This window comes from Haliotis cracherodii, unplaced genomic scaffold (assembly GCF_022045235.1).
Source record: "Haliotis cracherodii isolate W230 unplaced genomic scaffold, xgHalCrac1.p SCAF_9, whole genome shotgun sequence".
Classification (NCBI taxonomy): domain Eukaryota; kingdom Metazoa; phylum Mollusca; class Gastropoda; order Lepetellida; family Haliotidae; genus Haliotis; species Haliotis cracherodii.
In genome coordinates this window covers 43,106,017-43,132,002 of record NW_027266343.1, presented here as the reverse complement: position 1 = coordinate 43,132,002, position 25,986 = coordinate 43,106,017, and the positions used below count along the sequence as shown (strand labels likewise).

Below are 25,986 nucleotides of genomic sequence, written 5' to 3'. Positions count from 1 at the left end.
CAGGTGGCTATTTAGCACACTGAGTAACCATCACATTGTTTTCCATGACAGTAGGAACTAGATACACAGATTTTGTGGGGTTGTCACTCTTTGCTAGTCAGATTTACATGTTTTTTCATGGGAATAAATTGAAGAAGGAGCTTTGCTTGTGGTTATTTTAACAGACTTTGAACCATGCTTGCTAACTCAGCTGGACTGTCCTTTCATGCTACATCTCTGTTGTGTCAACATTTTAATTTGAGGGCAAATCTTTACGTGTTGATTCACATCAAACTGGACCCATCATGCTTGTTCATGGTCATTCATTTATGGGTTAGAATAGGTCTTCAGCGACCCATGCTTGCCGTAAGAGGTGACCATGTTTGTCGTAAGTGCCAACTAACGGAATCGGGTGGTCAGGCTTGCTGACTTAGTTGTATCCCAGTTGCCTCGATCGATGCTCATGATGTCAATCATGTACAGACTGCCATCATATGGCTGGAATATAGCAGAGTGCGATGTAAACAACAAAGAACCTAACATCAACAAAATGTTAAGTTCAATATCAAGCCAACTCTAGTGTCGGTAATAATGGTTGTGATGGACAACATATGTAGACATATCATATATACTAGAGGAAGATGGGATGGGAAGGTGGTCATATTACAAGGGAACTAAAGGCTAAAGTTATTGTGTCTTGGATTTTTATATGAAATTTTGGATTTGAACCAGAAATTATGTTTGTTAAAAAGCTTGAAGAAACGCAACGAACAACCACGTGAGAGACCTTTCCCGTAGTGGCCGCCCTGGACATCTGAATCCGAACCACGCAACCTCAACTCAGGTTCCAGACAGCAACTTTTACAGCCCGTACATTCCTTGGAAACAGAAGCATGCCGGTATCTGCAAAGGCAGTCTCATGACATCTACACATGTATGGCATATTAGTGAAGCTCCCAGCCAGACTGCCAATCCTGACGGCAGAACACCAACGTCGATGTCTCCAGGGGTGTAGACAACACTTGCAGTGGACAGCAGGTCGGTGGAGAAGGCCATCTTCACCTTCTGAATGTTCATGTGTCGACCTTGGCCCCGTTCCACAAAGCAATTTTAGTTCTCAGATGATCGTAACTCCCAAACTTAAACATAGGCTTACAAGGTGGACAACTGCCTTCTAAGATTGTCCATGTCCATGTTAAACAAGGTTGGATCAGACCAGAGCACAGTAGATGTATGCCATATTTTGGGGGACAGCTAGCGAGGTGTATGCTGCCAGGAATATTCAGTTGTTGACAAACAAATAGACATCAATCAAAAACACAAGAGTCCTATTTTTCAATTTTTATTCCAAGATATTCACCTTCCAAATGCAATGGCACAATGACTGACACAGTAGGCACAAACATGGAATCAGACCTTCATAGTAACAAACTACACAGGAGTAACCAGGAGTATGACTAACACTACCATACACCAGATCTGTTGGCAATAATATATTAGTAATATTTACATATATACACAGGATTAGCCATGACAGCTGCACAAATAAATAGGTCATATTAATATTCACCAACCACAACTTATAAAATACAAAACTGGAAATGTATTTGGGCATATTTTTTGTTTTTTAAACATATATGTACACAACCTGGACTCCTTAAACCCACAAACAATCTTTTTTAATTTAACTGTGTGTGAGCTGATTTTATTGCAGTTTCAAACATTAATTTGGTTATATTGTTACTTGTCATCTTCACATGGGAGGAAAGCTTGAAGTGATGCAGATCCTAAATATTTATCACCCTGGAAAACCCATGAGTATGGGTAAGGTGCTGACAAACAAAAAATCATTCATTGAGAATCTCAGACTTGAACCCCTGATCAGTGGATCCTGGTGCATCCAAGGTACGCAACTCTGCACAACAAATTGCTGCTCCCGCTGAGCCGCCTGGGCACCACCTTTGATTTTTCATGACCGCAGACAGTCCTTATGGTGAGCAAAACCTAATTCTAACACAGTCGTATCAGACCAAGCAATGTGGGAAATAAATCCTAAACTTGATTACTCTAGTCAAAAAGAAATGGAAATCAATAATATTTCTCATGTCAAAAAATATTTTACATACAAAACATGTTATCTTTTTGTTAGAGTCTTCACATATCTACAGTATACGGATAATCATATCTAAAACTAATAACTGAAACAAACCAAAATTATTCTAACACAAATCCTTCCCTTGAAGGCTGTAAAGAAACAGGGACCAATCAAACACCGTAGTGTCAAAGTAGAATGGACCTATGTCAATACTTTGAGTTATCCGACAACTGAAAATGATGAAACAGGAAGGAATATTCAGGGACCAAGCTTTTACTCCAAGACACCCAAACGTTTGAAACAACAGTGTTTGACTGTATAGGAAGAGCATAATGAATCCAAATGATATTCTCCTTTCTTGAGAAATGTCATACAGAAACCAAAAGTTCTTTGAAAGGCTTTTGGAAGAGATACACATAAGGAAAAGAATATATGGATGTCAACTTCTTTATTATGAGGAACAAAATAATAAAGACATTAACATCCATATATTCTCTTCCTCATAAACCAAAAGTTTACATGTCATACATAGTAACTCGAAAGAAAGTATATTATCATTCAGTATATTTGTATTAATGTTTTCAGTCATTTAAACAAATATCACTGAACGGTTAAAAAATATATAAAATATAAAATGACTAGTTTTATCATCAATATGATCATCATCACTCATGGATTAAGAGGGGGAGAATCCCAAGGCCATGCATCCTTTGTCAGCCTGGTACATTACCGTATGTGCTTGTGGATACCACCCCCATCCTTCTCAAAATCCTTCACTTGACTCTGATGATCATTTATGTTCAAAGATATACAAATTATTACACCCCCAATAAATCAGATTGGGAAGAAATGAATATTCTAATTACTTAAACACACTAAGCATACCAGCACATGTTGGAGAGTCTATTTCTATCTGCCTTAGAAGGAGCATTCATTGGGATTCTGTCACTGACATCAACAGGGTTGAACACTGACACAAAATACTATCTAAATAAATATATGCCATTACTATGGACTGATGGATCAAATAATTAATTATATTTCTCCTGGAAGCACTGCTATAATCTTAACAAAGTTTATAATCTTTAACCCTTTGTTTTGCTTGTTTGCACTAAGAATAATTCCATCTATATAAGGCAGGCCTGTAACTAATTTAATCTGGACCAAACAATCCAGTGATTGATATTGCAAGCAACGATCCACGATGTTGGGGTACAATGACGCGCAGCCAACCGATCCATTTTGTCACCTCTTATTACCAGCATAGGTTGCTGAAGACCAATTCTACCACAGCTGGTTTAGTTTGCTTTAAATCTACATGCATCATATATGTTTAACTTATAACACTGGAGAAAATTACTTCAGTTCGTTCACCATTTGAAAATCAAACTACTTTTTACAATGACTTAATAACTGATGAAATTCAAAGCCTTTGTGATGATTCTCAATCAACCCTTTCACTGGAATATATACATTCAATCACTTAAAGAATTCATAACTAAGGAACTTTGCTTTCAACATTAGAAGTAAGTCCAATAATTCAACTTCTGAATAAGAAAGTTTCAAATAACATACCCCTTCCTGCCAACTCATTGAAAACAACATACACCACACATGTATAAATGATTTGTAACGAGAACCTGCTAGCGACAATCCGTGGTTAACTTGACAGATATAGTATAAAATATTACAAATGATAATACAAATTCACACCAAACATTCAACAAAAAATACACCTTAATTAACAAAATAAAACAACACCACCCACATACAAAGTATTGGACATATTGTCGGACTCACAGCACAGGGATGTGACAACTGTGGAGTCTGATGTTTGTTAATACATTGATGTGATGTTAAGTTTGTTATTAATACATTGTTATGATGATAAGTTTGTAATTAAAACATTGTTATGATGTTAAGTTTGTTATTATCACATTGTTATGATGTTAAGTTTGTACCTAATACATTATTGTGATGTTAACTTTGTTGTAATACATTGTGGTGATTATTGTTAAGCTTGTTTATACATTGTTAATCACCCACCCAGATGATGATTTAGTGCACAGCTGGGATAAATCTGAAACATTTGTATCAGAAACGTCCACTACCATAGTTTGTCAATTATTTTGTGTGTCCGACTAATGTGGGAGGAAAGCCCAAAGTGACACAGAGTGTAAGGATTTATCACATTGTTGACACCCATGAGCAAGGGTTAAGGTTCTGATAGACCAAGGATGAATCTGGGTTTCAAACCCATGATCAGCATCTCATGGCTAAGGGACATAACTCTCTCTGCACATCTCTCATGGCTAAGGGACATAACTCTCTCTGCACATCTCTCATGGCTAAGGGACATAACTCTCTCTGCACATCTCTCATGGCTAAGGGACATAACTCTCAGTGCACATCTCTCATGGCTAAGGGACAAAACTCTCTGCAGATCTCTCATGGCTAAGGGACATAACTCTCTCTGCACATCTCTCATGGCTAAGGAACATAACTCTCTCTGCACATCTCTCATGGCTAAGGGACATAACTCTCTCTGCACATCTCTCATGGCTAAGGGACATAACTCTCTCTGCACATCTCTCATGGCTAAGGGACATAACTCTCTCTGCACATCTCTCATGGCTAAGGGACATAACTCTCAGTGCACATCTCTCATGGCTAAGGGACAAAACTCTCTGCAGATCTCTCATGGCTAAGGGACATAACTCTCTCTGCACATCTCTCATGGCTAAGGAACATAACTCTCTCTGCACATCTCTCATGGCTAAGGGACATAACTCTCTCTGCACATCTCTCATGGCTAAGGAACATAACTCTCTCTGCACATCTCTCATGGCTAAGGGACATAACTCTCTCTGCACATCTCTCATGGCTAAGGGACATAACTCTCTCTGCACATCTCTCGCAAATTGCCACTAGTGTGGGTGCGGGCATTACAAGAATCTTGAAATTTGCCCTCTAACCCCAAATGTAGTAACTTTAACACTTTTGTTTATGTCTGTGGGATTGCCATCATAGCGAACTTTGAAAAGGTTTACGACTAACCATATTTCCAAGATGAATATACCTCTTTATTTGTTTGATCAGATTGGTTTGAGATTGCAGACAAACTGAAAATCAACCAACTTCCCCCTTACATTCATACTATACCAATTACAATTTACATGATACTTGTAATAAAATAGAAATTAAATATTGACAAACAAAGAGAAAATAATTCAGCAGGGGTAAGTGTATTTGGAGCTTTGACTGGTGGCAGCAATAGTAGAGAGAGCTCCGCGAGTGGGCTATCACTGTAAGGAGCTTGACATCTCTCATGGCTAAGGGACATAACTCTCTCAGTACATCTCTCATGGTCATGTCATACTCTCTCTGCAAATCTCACCACCCAAACAAACAGGTATTACAGTGAATAAGAAGTAGTGAGTGAGTTGGTTTTATTGCCGCTTTTAACAGTATTCCAGTTATATCGCGGTGTGTCAGCTTAATGTGGGAGGAAAGCCCGAAGTGATGCAGGTCTCAAACATTTACCACTTCGGTGAAACCCACGAGCACAGGTATGGTGCTGACAAACCTAGAAACATAATTGGAGCAAACCGGAATTCGAACCCACAATCATAGGTTTCTGGCGTGCCCAAGGGACACAACTCTGCACAGCAAATCGCGGCGCCTTAGACGACTGGGCCACCCGTGCCCCCAAATAAGAAGTAAGAGTTGGTTGAGAGTATATGTGAACTTGCTTTATGAAAATATTTGATTTGAACCCATGCAGTTAATAATAATCTCGTGTTTTACAATGCAGACTGTTTGTCACAGACACATTTAAAGCTTTATGTCAAACTCTTTCTATACATGACTAAATACAGTAAACACTAACCACATCAGAAAAGAGAACCCTCCTTGCAAGAATGTTTCTCAAGAATTCTATTTTCAATTCATTGTGGAGGAACCATTTGGAAGATGTTTTGGGGCAAAGAGAGAAATATGCAAACAGGTGTCGACAAAAAACTCATCCACCAGACAAATGTAAAAAACGTTGATCAGGACCAGTAATTTTGAAATGATGTTGTCTTCTTGCCCAGAGGACAATACAATCTCATTAAAATCAGATCTTAGTTCTCGCTATCGCTAAACAAAGATCTGAGAACATCCCATTACAGATCATGTCAGAACGACATTTCATATGACTAATCAAAGCGTCGCTTACCAGATAATGAAAGTGAATCAGAATGTGTTTTCTAATCATACAACCTCGAAAATGTTAACATGGAGTATTCCAAACGACAGTTACGGCCAGTACGGCTGATTTTGTCAAAATTATCGTCTTTCTCTCGCTTCCGTGGGATAAACATTTGAAAGGAGGAGGAGTTGCACGGTACATAGGAAGCACCCCCAAACAATCTCAACCATATATTAGACATTCAGGAATGTTTGTTTGTTCAGTTTTCAAATTTTAATCGAGAATTGTGTCAACATGTCTTTCAAGCATAGTTTAAGTGGAAGTCGCCAGGTTGAAACCAGTGCTGTAAAGCTCGAGAAAGCTGCTTTCTAATTGGCTGATGTCAACTTCTTGAATGTTGACATTTCAGTGGTTGGTCAAAGTTCGAGATAAGTCATTCTGACGTTACACATAATGGGATGTCCTAAGATCTTTGTTTAGCGTCAGCGAGAACTTAGATCTTATTTAAATGAGATTGGAGGACTATATGACATGTCGGTCAATTCTGTTACTTCAAATATAATGAAGGGACAGAAACTGGCAGAATATTTGCGAACATATACTTAGATGTTTTGCAATTGTCTAGCACATTTTCTGTGGAATCATAGAATTAATGTAGCACTAATTGCACTGGCTACCTAAAACAAGTACATTTCTTGAAGCCTGGGTAGATGAATGTTGGTTTGTTTGGTATGTTGTGGAGCGCCGCACTCAGCTATATTCCAGCTATATGACGGCGGTCTGTAAATAATCGAGCCTGGACCAGACAATCCAGTGATTGATATCATGAGCATCGATCCATGCAATTGCGATCGACGACATGCTTCAACCAGGGTAGGTGAATGATGTCAAACTTGTACATAAGTTAATATGGCAGAGTTACATATTTGTTATGGAACATAAAAGTCAAGCAATCTGAATATCAAACTGCTGCTGCTGCTGAGAAGGTCGGGTTTTCTCACCCGCCACTGCCAATATGTAAACACGGTAAGGTGTACCAATGAGCTGCTGGGATCAGGGGGAGATAACTCTCAATCTAATTTTACTGGGGAGACAACTCTGTAAGATGTGTTACTACAAAGTGATGAGATCAAAAGAAAATACTCTTGGCTTCAGCCGGCAGCTGCTCAATCGGACAGTATGGACACTTCACTCTGGAATAAAGCACACTGTCATTCATATGGTATTGTGTCTACTACAATGGTTAAAGAAATCATTCCTATTGAATCATAAGACCCATTTCCTCATCCTCAGTCACAAAAATGCCATTCCTATTGATTTGGTTAAAATTGAAAAATATTTTCTAATGACATGATAATTATCTTTATTAATAGCAAGCCATTTTCTCTGCATACATGGTACTTACAAAGTGGTGATAAGCATCATTATAATTTCTTCGGTATCAATGAAACAATTGATGCACTTTGTATTCACATCTAAATGTTAACAACATGACTGATAATAGGTGAGCTTTACCATACAATTGGCAGTATTACTGCAATATCACAGCCGGGGACACCAGATTTTGGCCTCACAATATGTACCCATGTGGTGAATGAACCTTGGTGTTCGGCATGATCAGCCAACACTTTAACCACTGGTCTACCAATGTATGATGATGGGCTGTCACCATCTTCCCGAGGCAAGCGTGTCCACCAGTCTAAGCCTAGTTTCTACCCTTGCCACATCAAGGCCACTTTTCTTTGCTCGCATAGATCAGACGATATCCAATCAGGTCGCTGTTCTTATCTGGTATAGCTTCACAAAGATGGCAACTATCTTAGGTGCCCACCATAGGCAACGACCAAGTTAGGTTTTCAAACTTTTCATTCTGACACAAAAACATAGGCAATCCTTGGGGGGTTTAAAAGATGAAAAAGACGTGTCAACAAAGACAGGCAGTGGTAAATCACTTTCATACGAAGGTGTACCAGTCATGAATGTTGATTTTGTGATATGTTCTCTGATTGGACTATTGATATGAGTGATCGTCCAATCATAATTAACACAGGAAAGTGGGCTTGATGTGGCAAGGGAGGAAACAAGACTTTGATAGAAAGGCTAGTGGACGCTCTTGCCTCGGGAAAATGGTCTGTCACTGGCAAATGGAAGTATGTGTTGAAAATCCAGACATGAGACAGGAGTATGTACAGGAGTGAGACGTTAATAAACTATTGTCTATCTGTCTGAGACTGTTGGAAATATATCATGATGATATTCTGGTTACTATAAGGTAGTACTTATCCATTTTGAGTTATTCTCATAAATTGTTTAGGTAAGTGTGAAAGTGTGTTGTTTTACATCACAGTCAGCAATATTCCAGCTACATCACAACAGCCAATGTACAGTCAATCCTGGGCAAGGAAAATCTGAGGTTGATATCAGTTATTTTCCATTATGTCAAGTTCAATGACACACATTAACATCATATGTTTTCGACCCTCCAATTTCTGTTATATATTGTACCAATTTTTCCAAGAATAATGATGACAGGTGTGAATTTGTTTTTGATAAAATAAAACTATAAGGCTTTAAAAAATATAAGAATTGGTTCTCAGGCAATGTTTTTTTTAAATATAGTAAAAATATTTAAAAAATGAAACATGCAGTAAACTTTATGATGATGCGGCTGGTGCCTGAGAACCAAGACCTTTTTTTTTAGCCTAATGAGGACTGGGTGATCAAAATGTGCCCCATAACCGTTTGTCATTCTAAAGGCAATATAGAACATACATAACACCCTATCAATTGACATGTGAATGGTTGCGCATAAATACTTACTTGTTTCCATTAGAGAGTTTGTTGAGGGCGTCGCGTGAGATGACATGGCCACATACCAGCCTGACCGGGGGGTTGTTTTCTGTAGCCTGTTGGCGGAGGATGGGGCAGGCGAAGATGGAGTGATACCTGTACTCGGGGCCCAAGTCTATCTCAACCTGTAGAAGTGAAATACAAACAATCCAAAATGTGCTCTCATGCAATGCATGTTCTTCTGATTGTATGTTCCCAATCATTATCAGAAACATTTTAAAAATTGGATTATGGATCTGCCAAACCTTGAAAAATAGACATGCTAAACAGTGGACAAAAAGGAAATCTGAAATGCTCCATTTTGTTATGTACCACATAATGTACGTTTCATCTTGCTAGTCCAGACCCTGTAACCTGTCAATACGACGCTATTTACCATCAACTCCTCCTTGTTAGTTCGGACCCTCTGACCTGTCAATACGATGCTATTTACCAGCAACTCCTCCTTGTTAGTCCAGACCCTGTGACCTGTCAGTGTGATACTATTTACCTTCAACTCCTCCTTGTTAGTCCAGACCCTGTGACCTGTCAATACGATGCTACTTACCAACAACTCCTCCTTGTTAGTCCAGACCCTGTGACCTGTCAGTGTGATACTACTTACCTTCAACTCCTCCTTGTTAGTCCAGACCCTGTGACCTGTCAATACGATGCTACTTACCAGCAACTCCTCCTTGTTAGTCCAGACCCTGTGACCTGTCAATACGATGCTATTTACCTTCAACTCCTCCTTGTTAGTCAAGACCCTGTGACCTGTCAGTGTGATACTATATACCTTCAACTCCTCCTTGTTAGTCCAGACCCTGTGACCTATGACCTGTGAATATGATGCTACTTACCGGCAACTCATCCTTGTTAGTCCAAACCCCGGTGACTTGTCTCTGTTGCATAACTTGTCGTATACTCAACAGGGGAGGCAGCGACTTGCACCCGGCTCGAATACTGCAATTTACATTACACTCATTTCACATGTACTCAACTGGTCAGCTAGAAATAGTGCCACGCAATGATGCTCAAAAGGCATTTTGAAATGAGCAGAATATTATGATACCTATATGTAGAGAAACAAAGTATTAAACATTCATGCCAACTGTGCCTACATTTGATTCAAACAGTTTCCAATATACAAAATATTTCAGTTGAGCAACATTATTAACAACAGTCAGATTGAGTGCTAACTATGGTAGTCTATCAGCCCGGCAAAATTTCGGTACCAAAAAGGGGGCAAATTGTTACCGGTTTAAATTTGAAGGTAATGCTATCTATATGTAGAATAAATATGATAGCATTTGAAATCGAGTAGCTTTGCATGTTTTTTTAAAGTTCTTTTGAAGGTCTCCAAAGTTGGCACAGATTAATGGCCAGTACAATATGTTGTCCGGTGAGTAGTATATAATTCACTTCTTTGTTTACTTCCTGTCTTGGTGATTTGACCATAGCAACAGTAATTAATGAACATAAGTGATCATATTTCAATCTATCAGGGGTAAGTTGCTGTTTTGGCTGTTGCATATACTACTATACATCTTACCAATAAAAAAGGGAGCCAAAAACTGCTTTTCAGACACAGTATATAAGTATATGGCACCAAGTGGTGCCAAACGTTTTTTTTATCAATGACTGTCTGTCAACATGTCATAAAATTGTAATTTTTATTTCATCAAAGTTGTAGGGTACACTGTAGAAGTGTTGACTCTTATCTAATGTTATGAAACAATTCAATAAAAAAGTTAATGGCATCAATAGCATCTCTGAATTTGGTAATGATGATGTAATGATGATGTAATAATGATGTAATGGTACATAGCACTTACTTACAACTAATTATCATTACTATCTTATTTTAACCTTTATTTGAACTATTGTTGGAATTTCTTTTTTTTCTGCATAATTATTACATTTACCAATAAAATGTTAAAACACATGTTAATTTGAATGTAATTGATTATATTTTTATATGATATGATGATAAAATTCCCAAAATGAGAAAGTTAAATTTTCTCATTCTCATACCTAAAAATGAAAGATGCCTACTTTTGAATTTAGAAATTGATAAATAGAAAATCTACAGATAACAACTGCAATTAATGAAGGTTGTTTCAATTCACATACAAGTATCCTTAGATGTAAAATATTAAAACACATGTTAATTTGAATGTACTTGATTATTTCTTTTATGATATGATAAAATTCCCAAAATGAGAAAATTAAAATTTCTTATTCTCATACCTAAAAATGAATGATGCCTACTTTTGAATTAAGAAACAGAAAATCTACAAAAAACAACTGCAAATAATGAAGATTGTTTCAGTTCACATACTAGTATCCTTACATGTTAAATTTATTTAAAATTATTACTCATTCATACTAAACACATGATCTATTCACAATTATACAGTATACATTAAACATATTTTGTAATGTTTTGTTTCATTATCTTACAGATTACAAATTCATTCTTCAACCATGAATTAAACACCAAGTTGCCATTTGTATTACTACTACTTCTAATGGACAAATATGGAGATGGGACAAGTGCTGATAGCTGTAGTGACTGCAATATGGAAGACATTGTCACCGATGAACCGCCATGCAAAAAGCCCAGGAGTAGTACATCCTGCATCATTCACTATGAAGGTGAAGATATGGAAAGCCACTTGGTTCAACCTAATAGCTTTGAATCGTGGGAAGCTCTGCTGAAAGCAGCACAAATACGAAATCACAAACCACTTCTGGAGTTTGCAAAGAGTACATCTGAGATACCAAACATTTTCTACCATCGGAAATGTCGTTGTAGATTTACAATAAAACGGGAATTACAGTCACTACAGTCAAGCAAAACAGAAGAAGGTAGCCATGCTTGTGTTGAAAACCGGAGATCGAACAGGCAATCACCAACTTCATCAAGGGTTTATGAAAAGCAATGCTTATTTTGCCGTAAGGTTAAGTATAAGAAGGGCCAGAAAAGTCGAGAACTCCTTATACAGTGTGTTGATCTCCCTGCAGATAGGAGAGTACGGGACATGGCCATAAAAAAACAAGATGTAGCAGTACTAAGTTTTGTAGCACGTGATATTGTTGCAGCAGAGGCCCACTACCATCGCTCATGTTATAAAAAATACACAAGGGCACCTGACTGCACTCCCTGTTCTATTCCAGAAGTTGATGAACATGACATCCAGTACCAGGAAGCAGAAGCTGATGCATATTTTCATCTGTTTAGCTATATCAGAAACACCCTGTTTTCAATTCCAAAGACTGTTAAAATGGTAGACCTCACAACAGTCCTGGTGGATCACATGAAGATGGCTGGAATAAGTAACATCAGGGAATCTACAAAGAAGCACATTCGGAGAAAACTTGAAGCTGAGTTCTGTCAAGCAATTCACATATTTCCAGATGATAAAGGCAAACTTCTTGTTATACCAGACAACCTGAGTATCTATGAACTTTCCAAGGAGAATATAAAACTTACAGATGATATTCATTCCAAGCAGTGTCAGTCATCAGAAGACAAGGGGGTTATAACCTCTGCTGCCATATTGCTGCGCTCAAGGATCAAGGAGCAAGATGATGTTTTGGAATGGCCGCACTTACCAGAATCACTTAACATAGCTGCAATAAAACTGCCTTTGTCACTGAAACAATTTCTTTTGGGGCTACTAACTGGTGACATTTCACCAAAGCAACCGTCAGAGAGGGTAACCTGGCTTGTCAACTCATTTGGACAGGACCTCCTCTATGCTGTGAGCTGTGGCAAGCAGAAACCACCAAAACACATCCTTTTGCCAGCTGTTGTCAAGAATCTCACTGGAAATGCTGAACTGATTCAAGCACTAAATAGATTCGGCCATGGGGTATCTTACTCACAGCTTGAGGAAAACGAGACTGCACTCTGCCTACAGAAAATGGCATCTTCTGTAGATGGTGATGTTGTGCTTCCAAGTACTGCTCAGCCCCATGTATTCACAACCATGGCGTGGGATAATATTGACATCCTAGAAGAGACATTGACAGGGGAAGGCACAAGTCATAGGGTTAATGGCATTATCGTTCAGCCAAGAATGCACGGACCACATGAAGAGAAACCTCAGCTACCAATAGTAGAAAAAAAGAAACAGAGAAGCATTCCTGATGGAGAGTTTGCACTGCCAGTATATAATACTGGGGAAAGATGTGGACCTGGGCAGCTGACCACTACTGACAGTAACAGAGATGACACATTGCATCAGGCATTGAGAAAAGATGTCTTATGGTTCCTCACTCGGCAAACAGATTCATCACAGCAAACCATTGGTAGCTGGACAGGGTTTAACATTTCAGTCCGCCAAGATCTTGATGTCTGCCAAGACAACATAGGCTACCTTCCAACAATCAACGCTCCTGCAACAAGCCTAGCAACATGCTTTGAAATCTTAAACCAGGCGAAGAATATCATGGGGAACTTACATCTTAAAAAGGTGGTAATAGTCTTTGACCAAGCAATGTTTGCAAAAGTTGCTGAAGTTATCTGGAAGCGCAAGGACCATTATCCTGGTATCATCCTTCGACTTGGCACATTTCACACTATTTGCAATGTACTGAGCATTTTAGGGAAACGCTTTCAGGATGCAGGCTTGAGAGATCTTTGCATAGAGTCGGGTATTGTTGCAGAAGGTTCTCTTGGGGCTGTAATGGAAGGATGACAGTACAACCGAGCAGTTCGTGTTCACAAGTATGTGCTTGAAGCAATGATGAGGATTGCTTGGAAAGGTTTTGTACCCTGGCTCAGAGAAACTCAAGCTGGAGAAGTGTGTAACCTTGAAGAAACACAGGAACTGATAACTGAACTTCAAGACAATGTCTGCCAGAAACAGTTTGATGAAGTCTTGGAAAACACTTCTTTCATAGCTACAGTCAAAGCCTTCCAATCTTACCTGGATTTTCTGAGGAATGACAATGGACCGCTCTCTTCTTACTGGATGTCTTACATTGACATGGTGCAGAAAATACTGCTGGGACTGATAAGGGCGTCACGTGAAGGAAACTGGGAACTTCACTTGGCAGCAGTGCGTGCTATGATTCCCTGGTGTTTTGCCTATGACAAAGTGAACTATGCAAGATATTTGCCTGTCTATGACAATGCTACCAACACAACATCCTGATGTATATGAACAATTTCAGCATGGGAGGTTCTCTGTGCAACTCAGTCAAGATAATCCTTTCGGCAAAATTCCAGTCGACCAAGCCACTGAAGAGACCGTGAGCAAGGACACCAAAGTGCCAGGAGGAATCAGGAAATACAGTTTGAAAGCAGGGGCTGTAACAAGATTCTACTTAACTGCTGAATACCGGAGTGCATTCCTTCGTCAGTTCAGAGACATGTTGGGACTAAACAGATGTGATCTGCATCATGCAGAACTCCAGTCACCAAGAATGCTGAAAGATGAACAAGCAGTGAAAACAGTTGTTGATACCATTGAGAATTGGATTAATCCTTTTGATGGATATCAGGAAATAGTGAGCCTGTCCACTGCAACAGCTGCTACTACAGAAATTGCCAATGACCTCCTTAGGGCAGAGAAAGTGGGTGAGAATGCCTATAAAAGATTTAGAGAAGAACGATTGGACAATGAATCACCAACAATCAAATTTCATGACAAATTGCCACAACACAAGCTACAAACCTTCACCAACATGTCAAAGAAGAAAACCAAAGTAAACTCATGTGGGAAAGATATCATCCTCGTGGCAGAAAGAAAACTTTTTGCACAGATGATTCTGATTGCACAGGCCAGAAAAGAGCTGCAGATGAAAACTGTTCTTTGCTATCCCCTTGGACCACTGCCATGGTCGGTCTCAACACCTGATGGTAAACCAAGGAAAACCAACAAAGCAGTACTGGCACGAGAGTTGCAGAAGAGAGCATCTGTAGCTGAAAACATTCCACAGCCATCTACAACAATAATTGATGGCTTGGCCCTTGTTAAAAAAATGAAGGGAGATCAGAAAACGTTTGGTCAAGTCGCAACTTTGATTCTGTCATCAGCCCTCAGAGAAGGAGCCCATAGTTCACGGATTGACATAGTATTTGATGTTTATCAGCATCACAGTATCAAGGAGGCAGAGAGACTGAATCGCTGTCAAGACAATGGTGTCCAGTACAAGAACATAGCATCTGCACACGTTGTTCGCCAATGGAGAAACTTCTTGTCAAGTACTGACAATAAGACCTCACTGATTGAGTTCCTCGTCACTGAATGGAAACATCCAACCTCACGTGAACTATTAGCAGAGAAGGAATTGTTTGTGACAAATGAAGAGAAATGCTATAGAATCACAAAAGACGACACACAAGAGGTACTAGAGCTGGAGTCCAGTCATGAGGAGGCTGATACCAGACTACTACTCCACGCTGCCCATGCTGCTGACAATCATACTTCTGCAGTTGTTATTGCCTCAGAAGACACTGATGTATTTCTTCTGTGCCTTGCCTTCAGTGACTCCATACATGTTCCACTTTACCAGAAATGTGGCAATATCACCAGAACAAGGTTCACTGATGTTGGAAAAGTTGCAAGAGCTGTTGGTATGGATGTGTGTAAAGGAATACTTGGGCTTCATGCCTTCACAGGTTGTGATTCTGTCAGTGCTTTTGCTGGTCGTGGGAAGATTCGTGCACTAAGAACATTAGAGAATGACAAAGCTGCACAGGATGTATTTAAAGAACTTGGTCAGGAATGGACACTGTCATCAACACTCTTTTCCAAGTTGGAAACGTACACCTGCCAGCTATATGGATCTCGAATGCCATCAATGAGAGTTAACGACTTCCGTTATCACCTATTCTACAGCAAGAAAGGTGCAATTGAGTCACACCAGATGCCACCATGTAAGGATGCTCTTCACAAACATGCAGAGAGGGCAAACTACCAAGCAGCAGTTTGGAAGAGGAGCCTGCAGCAGAAACCAGAGGTGCCTAGTCCTGATGGCTTTGGCTGGAGAATTGAGTGTGCACCTGAGGGAGGAGAAAAGCTTGTCATTGATTGGATGGACGGTGCACCAGCACCAGAAGCAGTACTTGAATTTCTTGCATGCAAATGCTCACGATCATGCAAGCTACCATCATGTCCATGCATGGTCAACAGAATGAAGTGCTCTAGCATGTGTAAACTGAAAATGTGTGAAAATCAAGAGGATGAGGTTGACACAGGAACTGATGTTTCATCTGAGGATGAATTTGATGAAGTCGACTTTTAGGGTGGTTAGAGGTTATCAACCACAAGAGGACTTTTCAATGTCCAATAACGTTGTGAGTGCAAAGAATGAATCAATTGTGTAATATTATGCAATGAAAAGATATTACAGATATTTCTTTTCACAAGTTAAACTGTCCTTGAATTGTTTGTTGAAAGAGAGCATCGTTTCATGGAATGACAAGATTTTAGTTTGTCTCAAAATGGTGGACGTACTCGTGGACATATTTTATATATAAAGCTACCAGTTACAGACTGCTATCATGCATTTTTATGAAGCAGGGATATTTCCCTTTTGAAAAAACAAGGTTAGAATTTGCCCCCTTGAATGGTACCGATTAGTCAAATATGGGTGCCCGGCTGACAGACTATGGTGCCTAACGGGAAATTAAAATCATTACTATCTGCACAAAGTTTCAGTTCTGTAAAAAAAACTAAAACAACAAACAGACCCCAGACAAATATGCCATAAGCCCACAAGGACTGGATGAGTTGACAGTACCTGACACTGAGGGGGCTCTCAACAGACAGCCCCATGAGAGAACACGCATCACGCGTGAAGACGTCACAGATTTCCTCCCAGTAGATGGGATCAAGCAGGGAAGAGTATGGAGAGTTCTCCACTCCTTGTCTCAGGTAAAGGAGACTTCCCATCAGGGCCTGTAACTCTGTCACAACACAACAAGGCAATGTTAACACAGGGATTACCGCATAGAATCTAATAAATGTACAGGTGGCTTATCATAGTGGTATATAACTCTGTCACAACGCAATAAGGCAATGTTAACCATGTTAACAGGGATTACTGCAGAGAATCTAATAAATGTACAGGTGGCTTATCATAGTGGTATATAACTCTGTCACAACGCAATAAGGCAATGTTAACCATGTTAACAGGGATTACTGCAGAGAATCTAATAAATGTACAGGTGGCTTATCATAGTGGTATATAACTCTGTCACAACACAATAAGGCAATGTTAACCATGTTAACAGGGATTACTGCAGAGAATCTAATAAATGTACAGGAGGCTTATCATAGTGGTATCTAACTCTGTCACAACACAATAAGGCAATATTACCACAGGGATTACCGCATAGAATCTAATAAATGTACAGGAGGCTTATCATAGTGGTATCTAACTCTGTCACAACACAATAAGGCAATATTACCACAGGGATTACCGCATAGACTCAAATAAATGTACAGGAGACTTCCTATCAGGGCATTTAACACTGTCACAACACAACAAGGCAACTTATCTGAGCAATATTCTTGCTGAATAAACAGAATACCTCACAACAAGGCAACTTCATCTGAGCAATATTCTTGCTGAATAAACAATACCTCACAGTATCAAATAAACCTCTGACCAAAGTATGAGAGGATTGAAAGGTTTGGAGATAGATCAAAATGAAAACATGACAACGTGATGACACACTGACAGCCATGAGAGTGAAAAGGAACAGAACAAACCCCATCAGTTTTCATATCAAGGGAAATAACTAGACATTTCTATTTCACCACATTCATGACAAAAAGTATCAATTCTGAGAGAAGTAAAAAGGTGGCTGTTGAGTCTACTACTTGTTTACAAACATATATCAGTATTTGATGATTTAAAAGTAATGAGACAATTCACTTTCTTATTGCAACAGTACTAAGGTTAAATTCACACAGCTCTGCCCCTCTGCTTTAAACATGACCGCAAAATAAAGACCTGAACGACAAAAAGGTTGATGGATTATCATGAAAAACAAACAACACAAGAAACATTTTTACCTGGTCATTTCACACAAAACAGTTTCGACATTTTTTTATCACTTTCATTGATGTGCAGAAGAGATTCAGTATAGAACTAACGCAGATCAGTGACAATGCGTATGATTCTTAACTGCAATGTGTCAAACCCAACTAATTCAAAGGGAGCATTACCAAGTCTTTCAATAGCATTTAGAAGTGATACACATAAGAGAGGGAATTTATGGATGTCAACTTCTTATTATGAGGAACACAACATTTTGGAGTAATTGTTTACTCCTCCATCAGGTGGACATAACAAAGAAGTTGACATCCATAAATTCTCTCTCTTATGAAAGAATTATTGTCTGAATTACTGTGGTTCAACACCATGTCCTGTACAAATAGTGCAGTGTCCTGCTCACCTCTTGCATGTTGATGTGCGAAAGGTGAGAAGTTGCGTGTATACCACAGAGCCTCCTTCTGGCGTTCCGGGCCCTGGCGGAGGAGGTCGATGAACTGCAGTCGGTGCAGCTTGAACTCCAGGGAGCTGTTCTTCTGGAGCAGACGGTCTCGGTTAGCCTCTGCCCAGCTGGAACACATTGCAGACGACATGTGAAGAGTTGAGGTGAAATGGGGTTTAACGTTGCGTCCAAGATTATTGCACTTATATAGCGAAGTGCATGCACGTGTATGTGTGTGTGTGGCTGCTTGTACTAGTCTGGACTGATGCCGATTTATAATGCTAGCACACTGAGATATCATGCCGCAGTTTAACATGAATACCCCACTCAGACACAGTATACTGACTCCGAGCCGACCGGTCCTTGATTTAGCCCCTTAATGCCGAGCGCCAGACAGGGTAACAACAAGTACCATCTTTTACCGTCTTTAAGCAAGACGCGGCTGGGGATTGAACCCTGGACATTCCACTCTCCAGGCGGACGCTCTACCATTAGACCACGGAGGCGGTCCGATGACATGTGAAGACTGTGAAGACTCTTACATATATGGTCAATAGTAATTGCAGGTGATCATAAACCTCCAGTAATGTCTCCAGGTTCTATCTCAGGATACCCATATACTTGGTGTAATGTCGACAGGGATTCACCGAGGTCTATATAGTCCTGGGGTCAAAGGGGAAATAAAACACAGCACAAAGATTTGTTGATGCCCTGTGCTTCTCATCACTACCAGGAGGGCATGGGTGACCAAGTCATTAAAGGCGCCACAATTCGCTGTGCAGAGACCAGAAACCCGTGATTGTGGGTTCGATTCCCGGTTCTCACCGATTTTGTTTCTAGGTTTGTCAGCACCATACCCGTGCTCGTGGGTTTCACCGAAGTAGTAAGAACTGGTCTAAGACCAAGCAGATCCCACCTCTCATATCACATGCATTTCATCAAACAAAATCGCGGCACCCAGTCAAGACGATCTAATCGATTATCAAAATTCATATTTTGACAAAACACTAGAGCCTCAAGATCAGTTTCTCAGGTCATGCATGTGGTCATCATTCAAATATTTAGAAAATTACTATCAGGGGTAAATAACATGAATAAAGCAAGAGCTGGTGTTTGTTAAATGGCTTGTACTGACATGACTGAAGCAAGTTGGTTTAATAAGACCTTATTTTCTCACCCAAGAGCCGGTCGTAGATCTCTCAGCTTGAGGGCTCCAAGAATTCTATGCAGCTCCAGAAATGGCTCCTTCCTGTCGCCGTCGAGTTGAAGTGCTGCATCCTGTCATAAAATTCATGCATGCTCGTAACCATGACGACAGATTTCTGTCATCATAATCATTGACCTTCATAAAAAATCCTGTTACATTTTGCCCAATCAAACCAGGGATATGTGACAAGCAACAGCATAAACCGCATGGCCACTGAACCTTAATCGTTTGAAGAAACTTCTGAAAATTCCCTCCAAATAAATATTCAAGCTCCATGGGATACAACAAAATGTGTGACCTTTAAACAGGAACTAGACTTCGCAAATTAACAGTCTATGCAAGTCAGTCTCTCTTTAATACAGTCTGCAGTAACTTAATAAAAACAGAGAGAGAGAGAGGGAATGTTGTTTCTTGCTTTGTTATAATAAACATCACTGTCTGTACCCCACCAGTTCATGCTTTTCAAAGAATCCCCATCATCATTACCAGTATATATTGAAGCCAGCATACGCATGATTGACTCTTAGGCTAAAAAAATAATAGCCTTGGTTCTCAGGCACCACCCGCATCATCATAAAGTCTACCGCATGTTTTGTTTTTATTTCCATTTACCAAAAAATATTAAAATCCTAATACCAGCATTAGAAATTGGCACTAGTCCTGTAGTCCTTACCAAACTGCCCAATGGTAAAGGTATCCTAAGGACTAGCAGAAATTGACCCATTTTAAGGGTTTTGCTATATGTTATCATTATAAGGACTAGTGGACAAAAACTGTTAGTTTCTAACCCTGCTAATACTTAAACAGAATGCACAAAAAAAAATTGAAAATGGCAACAAAAATGAATCGGTCATTGAACTTTATGATAAGTTCTCAGTGTCTGAGAACCAAGACTATTATTTTTTTAGCCTTATTTTAACTTCACACAGAACTGTCACTGGTTCTTCCTGGATTTTTCTAAGATTTGCAGACTTAACTTGCACTTAATTTCGAACCCTGATTGGGGACCTATTCTGACCAACATCACAAGAGGGTTCATCAAGAGGGTTTCAACAGTTTTGCTTAAACAACGCTAGACAATAGTTTTCTTGTGTACATTACCTCATTGAGAGCTTCCGCAATGTCCAACATGCCTTGTCTCAGGAAGTGCTCACACACAACCTCATTCAGAAGCTTCTGCTTGTCCTCACCATCAAATGCTCCCTCGGTAGTAATGGCAGAGAAGTCCGACACAAAGTTCTGAAAAAGTTGAAAACATTACACACAAGAATCTAGGAAAGACATATTCACATTTTGTCATGAGAATAATAATCATATTTTGATGAAATTTTTCTCTAGTTTTTAGGAAGATGAAACAATTGGTCTAGTTGGTTAATCATCATCCACAAATATCCAGTGTATTTTATGTCCATTCTATCATAAGAAGAAGAAATAACCATCTAGGTTCTCTGACATTTTGAATATTGGCATAAAATCACAAAAACAAATATTTTCTTGGGCTGCAACTAATATACTATGAGGCGAATACGATTCATATCACAAATATAGGGTAACGAATACGAATATTAATTCACAATTACAATTACAAGTCAGCAGTTTATGTAGCATTTATTATAATCAGTGAAACAATAACATCATAATTTATTCGACATGGTTTGTTCATTATCAATAAATTATACATTTATATACTGCACTTATCCAGGTACTAGTATCTGCCCCAATGCGACAATGACCAGTGACAACAATACTATAAAAATAAATATTATAAGAGTGTTGTCATTGAAAAAAATCTATGCATATAATATGATACATGATATACATGATAGCATATTCATAAATATTCGATTCTAGTGGCCATGAATAACGAATTCAATTCATGAATGGTTACGGGTCGATTCACCGAATACAAGAGTGAATCATAACAGCCCTACAAAATATACCTCATTTTACCATGAGAGGCTAATCCTAAAGCTTGTGTGTACATCTAACATTATGCTTTATGAATAAACTTATGTCCCCAGTTGGGGACAAGCTGACAACCTTCAATTCCTAATATCAACATGATCAAGTCTATCAAATTGTTAAAATAACAAACAAATGCTATTAATCTACTAATGATAAGGGCAGCAACTATTATATTCATGACCCCTAACTAGTTTTGTGTCACATAATCATGAAAAGCAAAGAACTGCTGAACATAATGGACAATGGTGATGATGAGAAAGAAAGTTTGATGACATCATAGGAAGTAGAATTATGGCGTAAATGGCAGGAGATTGGTAGGTGAAACTATGTAACGGAGGTAACCAAAGAGGTGAATTATGGTTTCAAAAAACCCTTTTAGTGTGAAGCATTTAATGAAATCAAAATGTCATAACTAAACATGACCAACATCTCACCCGATCTATAGCTTTTCCCACTTTGGAGACAGTTCCATGCAGGTCCTTGTGCTCTGTGCTGAGACGTGACACAGCGTCTCGGATTCTCTTGACGCTCTGTGACAGGATCATGGACTGTGTGTGGGTCAGCTCATGGTCCTCTGTAACTAGGGATGGGGCAGATGAAAACAGATTGGAGTGAGTGAGTGAGCATGGCTTTACGCCGCTTTGAGCAATATTCCAGCAATATCACAGCGGGGGACACCAGAAATGGGCTTCACACATTGTACCCATGTCGGAATCGAACCCGGGTCTTCGGCGTGACGAGCGAACGCCTTAACCACTAGGCTACCCGACCGCCCCTCAAAACAGATTGGAAATGTAACTTTATGACATTAGTCACCATGTTCTCAAAACTAGGAATGCAGTGCAAAATATCATTTAATTTGAAAAGCTTATCAACACGATCAAGGATAAATTCCAAAGTGAATTCAAATATCAATGCCAGAGAATGATCAGTCTCAGTTATCTGCCAAAACAGACTCCATTGGACATACAGGCAAACTTGTGATGAAAATTATATGAATGGATCACTGAAAATAAGTGATAACACCAGGTTTTTATGAAAAGGGTAAGCATGACCTGCTCTACCAGTAGAACCCTTCACTCACACAATTTTCATAAAAAGTAAGTGGTTAATTGTTGCCTAACGCCACAGGCAGAAAAACAACATGCTAACAATGGCAGCAATTTAACAAACAAGTCTGGACACCATCTTTGCCAAAAACATATTTGAGTGTTATGAAACTCAGGGTAGAAAAGCACTGCAATGGTAAAACATTGCGGGTCACTAATCATAGTATTGACTTATTCAGATTAAGAATGAGTATTCAATATGTTCCTTTAGTACTGTCAACAAGGATCAATAGATGATATTCTAATGTAATACCCATTATGGCAGTTTTCATACATCAAAATATTGGAATATACTGAGCATCAAAGGTAATGGTTTGAGACCAAGTAAACATGCACTTTGCTGAAGAGTATTAAGTGGTATGCATATTTGGATCTGGTAGGAAAACACAATGGGACAGCCCATAGCTTTGTGTAGCTTCAAGTTAATATCAAAATCATTGATAGGGAGCAGCACGGAGATAGGATTAGCGCAGCTACTCTTGGTGAGGCTCTCAATTCATTGATCTCACATGTTTCTTTACAAGCATGCTTAGGGATAGTTATCGTATAGATAGGGTTGGTTGTATACCTCCTTTAACCTGCTTGCTGCCATGGGACCATATATTAATGAGTGATCGAAAATAGGTTTGTTGAATAGATTTGCTGCCCATGAAAACGTTTCAAAGATTTTGATTGAATCTAAGTGCACTTACTCTTGGGGGGTAGTACGTAAATATAATCTTGTTGGTCATTGAGAAATAATAATAACATCCAATATTGAGCAATGTCAATTTGAGTATTGTCAGGGCTGTTTAGTGATCTTTCACATTTTGTCCTTTTGATAATTTTTGATGTCGATTACCTTGAAGATGTTTTTTATCACTAATGAGAGAGAATGGAGTGATGGACGCTAAAACCTACATGGATGTAATCAGGATTTCTTCAAGAAATACATTCCAACTGTCATTTGTATTGTAACATAATCTTTGAAACAGTCTGCGTATAACTAATCACTACCAATTCCGTCAATTTGTTTTTACGTCAATAACACTGACAATTTCATCTGGATTTTTTTATCGGTAAATATAAATCACTGGAAATTCTCAAAATATTTGAAATAAATTTCATATGTCTACCACCGTTAGGATATGTACTTTTCCAATTATATGAATTACTGGACATTTAGATTTCGAACAAGGGCACTTACTTGACTTTACTTGCCACATTCGGGTGCTTCCATTTTACAATTAATGTAGAAAAGTAGGAATTTGACCCTACCAGCACTTTTGGCTATGCAGTGGTTAGATCTTTTGGATAGGTTAACTTTAGCTAATGATAGAAAGACAATCAACTCGAGTTGCATGTTTTACAAATTAGTTACACTGTGTGAAGATGCAACACTTTTGATACAATGTATATGTTTTTGAAACCGCGACATCATCACAGTGCAGCACTGAGCAGTATGCAAAGCCAGACACCATGAGGGTTAAGAAATTAACCTTATGAAATCTGAAGTAATTCAGTAAATTTTTATTCAGATCCGACTTTCACAGAAAGAGCAGCCACTGCACATACACACAAATGTGCTGATCACCAGAAAAAACAAGCATGAATTGTATCATGTGTATGTGATAGCCCTGTGGATCTGTTGTAAAGTGGTGGCTAATTAACTAATTCATCTTTCGAAGCTTCAAGATGGCTATGAGAATACTCCTCACACTCCACAAACCTGCATGTATCATCCTGATCAGTAGTCTATGTTGCTATGAAAACAAAATGTCTGCATGTTAACTTCAGCATGTTCAGTGTAAGCCATGATAAATGTCATATTCCTCATGTTTATCATTCCCAGCCTAATCAACATGATCAATAGTTATTGTTGAAGGATGTTTGCTACCCAACAGTTCCCGTAAATCCTCACAAACTACATTACAATATCCAATAACAATCATATACACCAAATACTGCACCAGCGGGTCCTAATCGCGGCAACATGACTTGAAAACTCAGAAGATCAAGTTTGTTTACAAACAAAGAACGGATGGTGCTCAAACACACTGTTGAAAATAGTGTTTTCTCGCTCCAAATCTTACCTTCATTTAGTTCTCGTCGTAAACTTTCAATGGAAGTGCTTAGTTCTTCAACAGTTCGCTGGCTGTGGTTATGGAGGGATGTGAATTTGGACAAAACTCTGTCTATTTCCCGTTCTACTGCTGCACAGGCCTCCATTTTTCAGACAACGACCATGACCTTTCGCTAACCAGGAAAAGACAACTGCATATATTTTTTCCGATTCTTTTACAGCTGCTTCTTGCAATATCCTTCTCACAACCCTTGTGCAAAACATTATTTAATAAAAAAAATAACGCACGTGGTCAAATATAATGCTGCTTAGTAGGGTGTTGAAATTGTCATAACAGTTTTGCGAGACACTAGAATGGCATAAGCAATAATGTACATAATTTAATCGTTTACGCTGTAAGCTCTAATCGCCAATTCTATGTGAAAAAATATTTCATCTGACTTAGCGCTTACAGAAATACATAATCTTAAAATATAACTGCTGCATCAGTTTGAAGATACATTATTTACAACAAGAGTTATGCTAATTAGTGATTCCGTCTTTTGAAACATTTACATGTATGGAAGAGTTTTAATTGTGATATTCCATTTGTACTATTCGTCTTAGAAAAAACAATCCCATTAAAATCAGATCTTAGTTCTCGCTATCGCTTAACAAAGCTTGGCGGCAGCTAGAAGTTTGATCTGATTTTAATGAAATTGAGAAGAAAAAAACCATATATCTGACATTGAAGACTGGGAAAAGGGAGAAATAGCATTCTTACCTTTGATTGAAAGTACACTGTAAAAATATTTACAATATTACCATCGTAATAGTGATAACAACATCTAAAATATCACCACCACTGTAAGCATCACTTATTACATTGTCTCATTTTTTCAAATTATTATTATTATTATTATCATTATTATTATCATTATTATTATCTCGACGTCAAATAAAATTGTCCCCACGACAGCCCCTTAATTTTGAATATTGATGATGTTATCAATCTCATTGAAATCAGATCTTAGTTCTCGTTACCGCTAAACAAAGCTTAAGCGATAGCAAGAACTAAGATCTGATTTTAATGATATTGTGATGTTATT

General features: G+C 38.7%; 1 protein-coding gene across 4 annotated transcripts; it reads right to left on the bottom strand.

Moving 5' to 3' along the window:
* Positions 1-4,718: 4,718 nt before the first annotated feature.
* LOC139452185 (E3 ubiquitin-protein ligase RMND5A-like) lies at positions 4,719-25,056 on the bottom strand. Of its 4 annotated transcripts, none has more exons than XM_071233547.1 (9): positions 24,909-25,056; positions 22,162-22,307; positions 20,864-21,001; positions 19,733-19,833; positions 18,517-18,683; positions 16,854-17,019; positions 9,956-10,058; positions 9,087-9,241; positions 4,719-7,474 (listed from the first exon to the last, which is right to left on the bottom strand). In XM_071233547.1, exons 1-9 carry the CDS (start codon positions 25,042-25,044, stop codon positions 7,396-7,398), a joined length of 1,191 nt encoding a protein of 396 aa, XP_071089648.1. In that variant the 5' UTR covers positions 25,045-25,056; the 3' UTR covers positions 4,719-7,395. The 4 variants fall into 4 exon arrangements, with proteins under 4 accessions (XP_071089648.1, XP_071089650.1, XP_071089649.1 ...); XM_071233549.1 differs by having other exon boundaries at positions 4,719-7,459; XM_071233548.1 differs by having other exon boundaries at positions 22,162-22,301.
* Between the last annotated feature and the right edge of the window lie 930 nt (positions 25,057-25,986).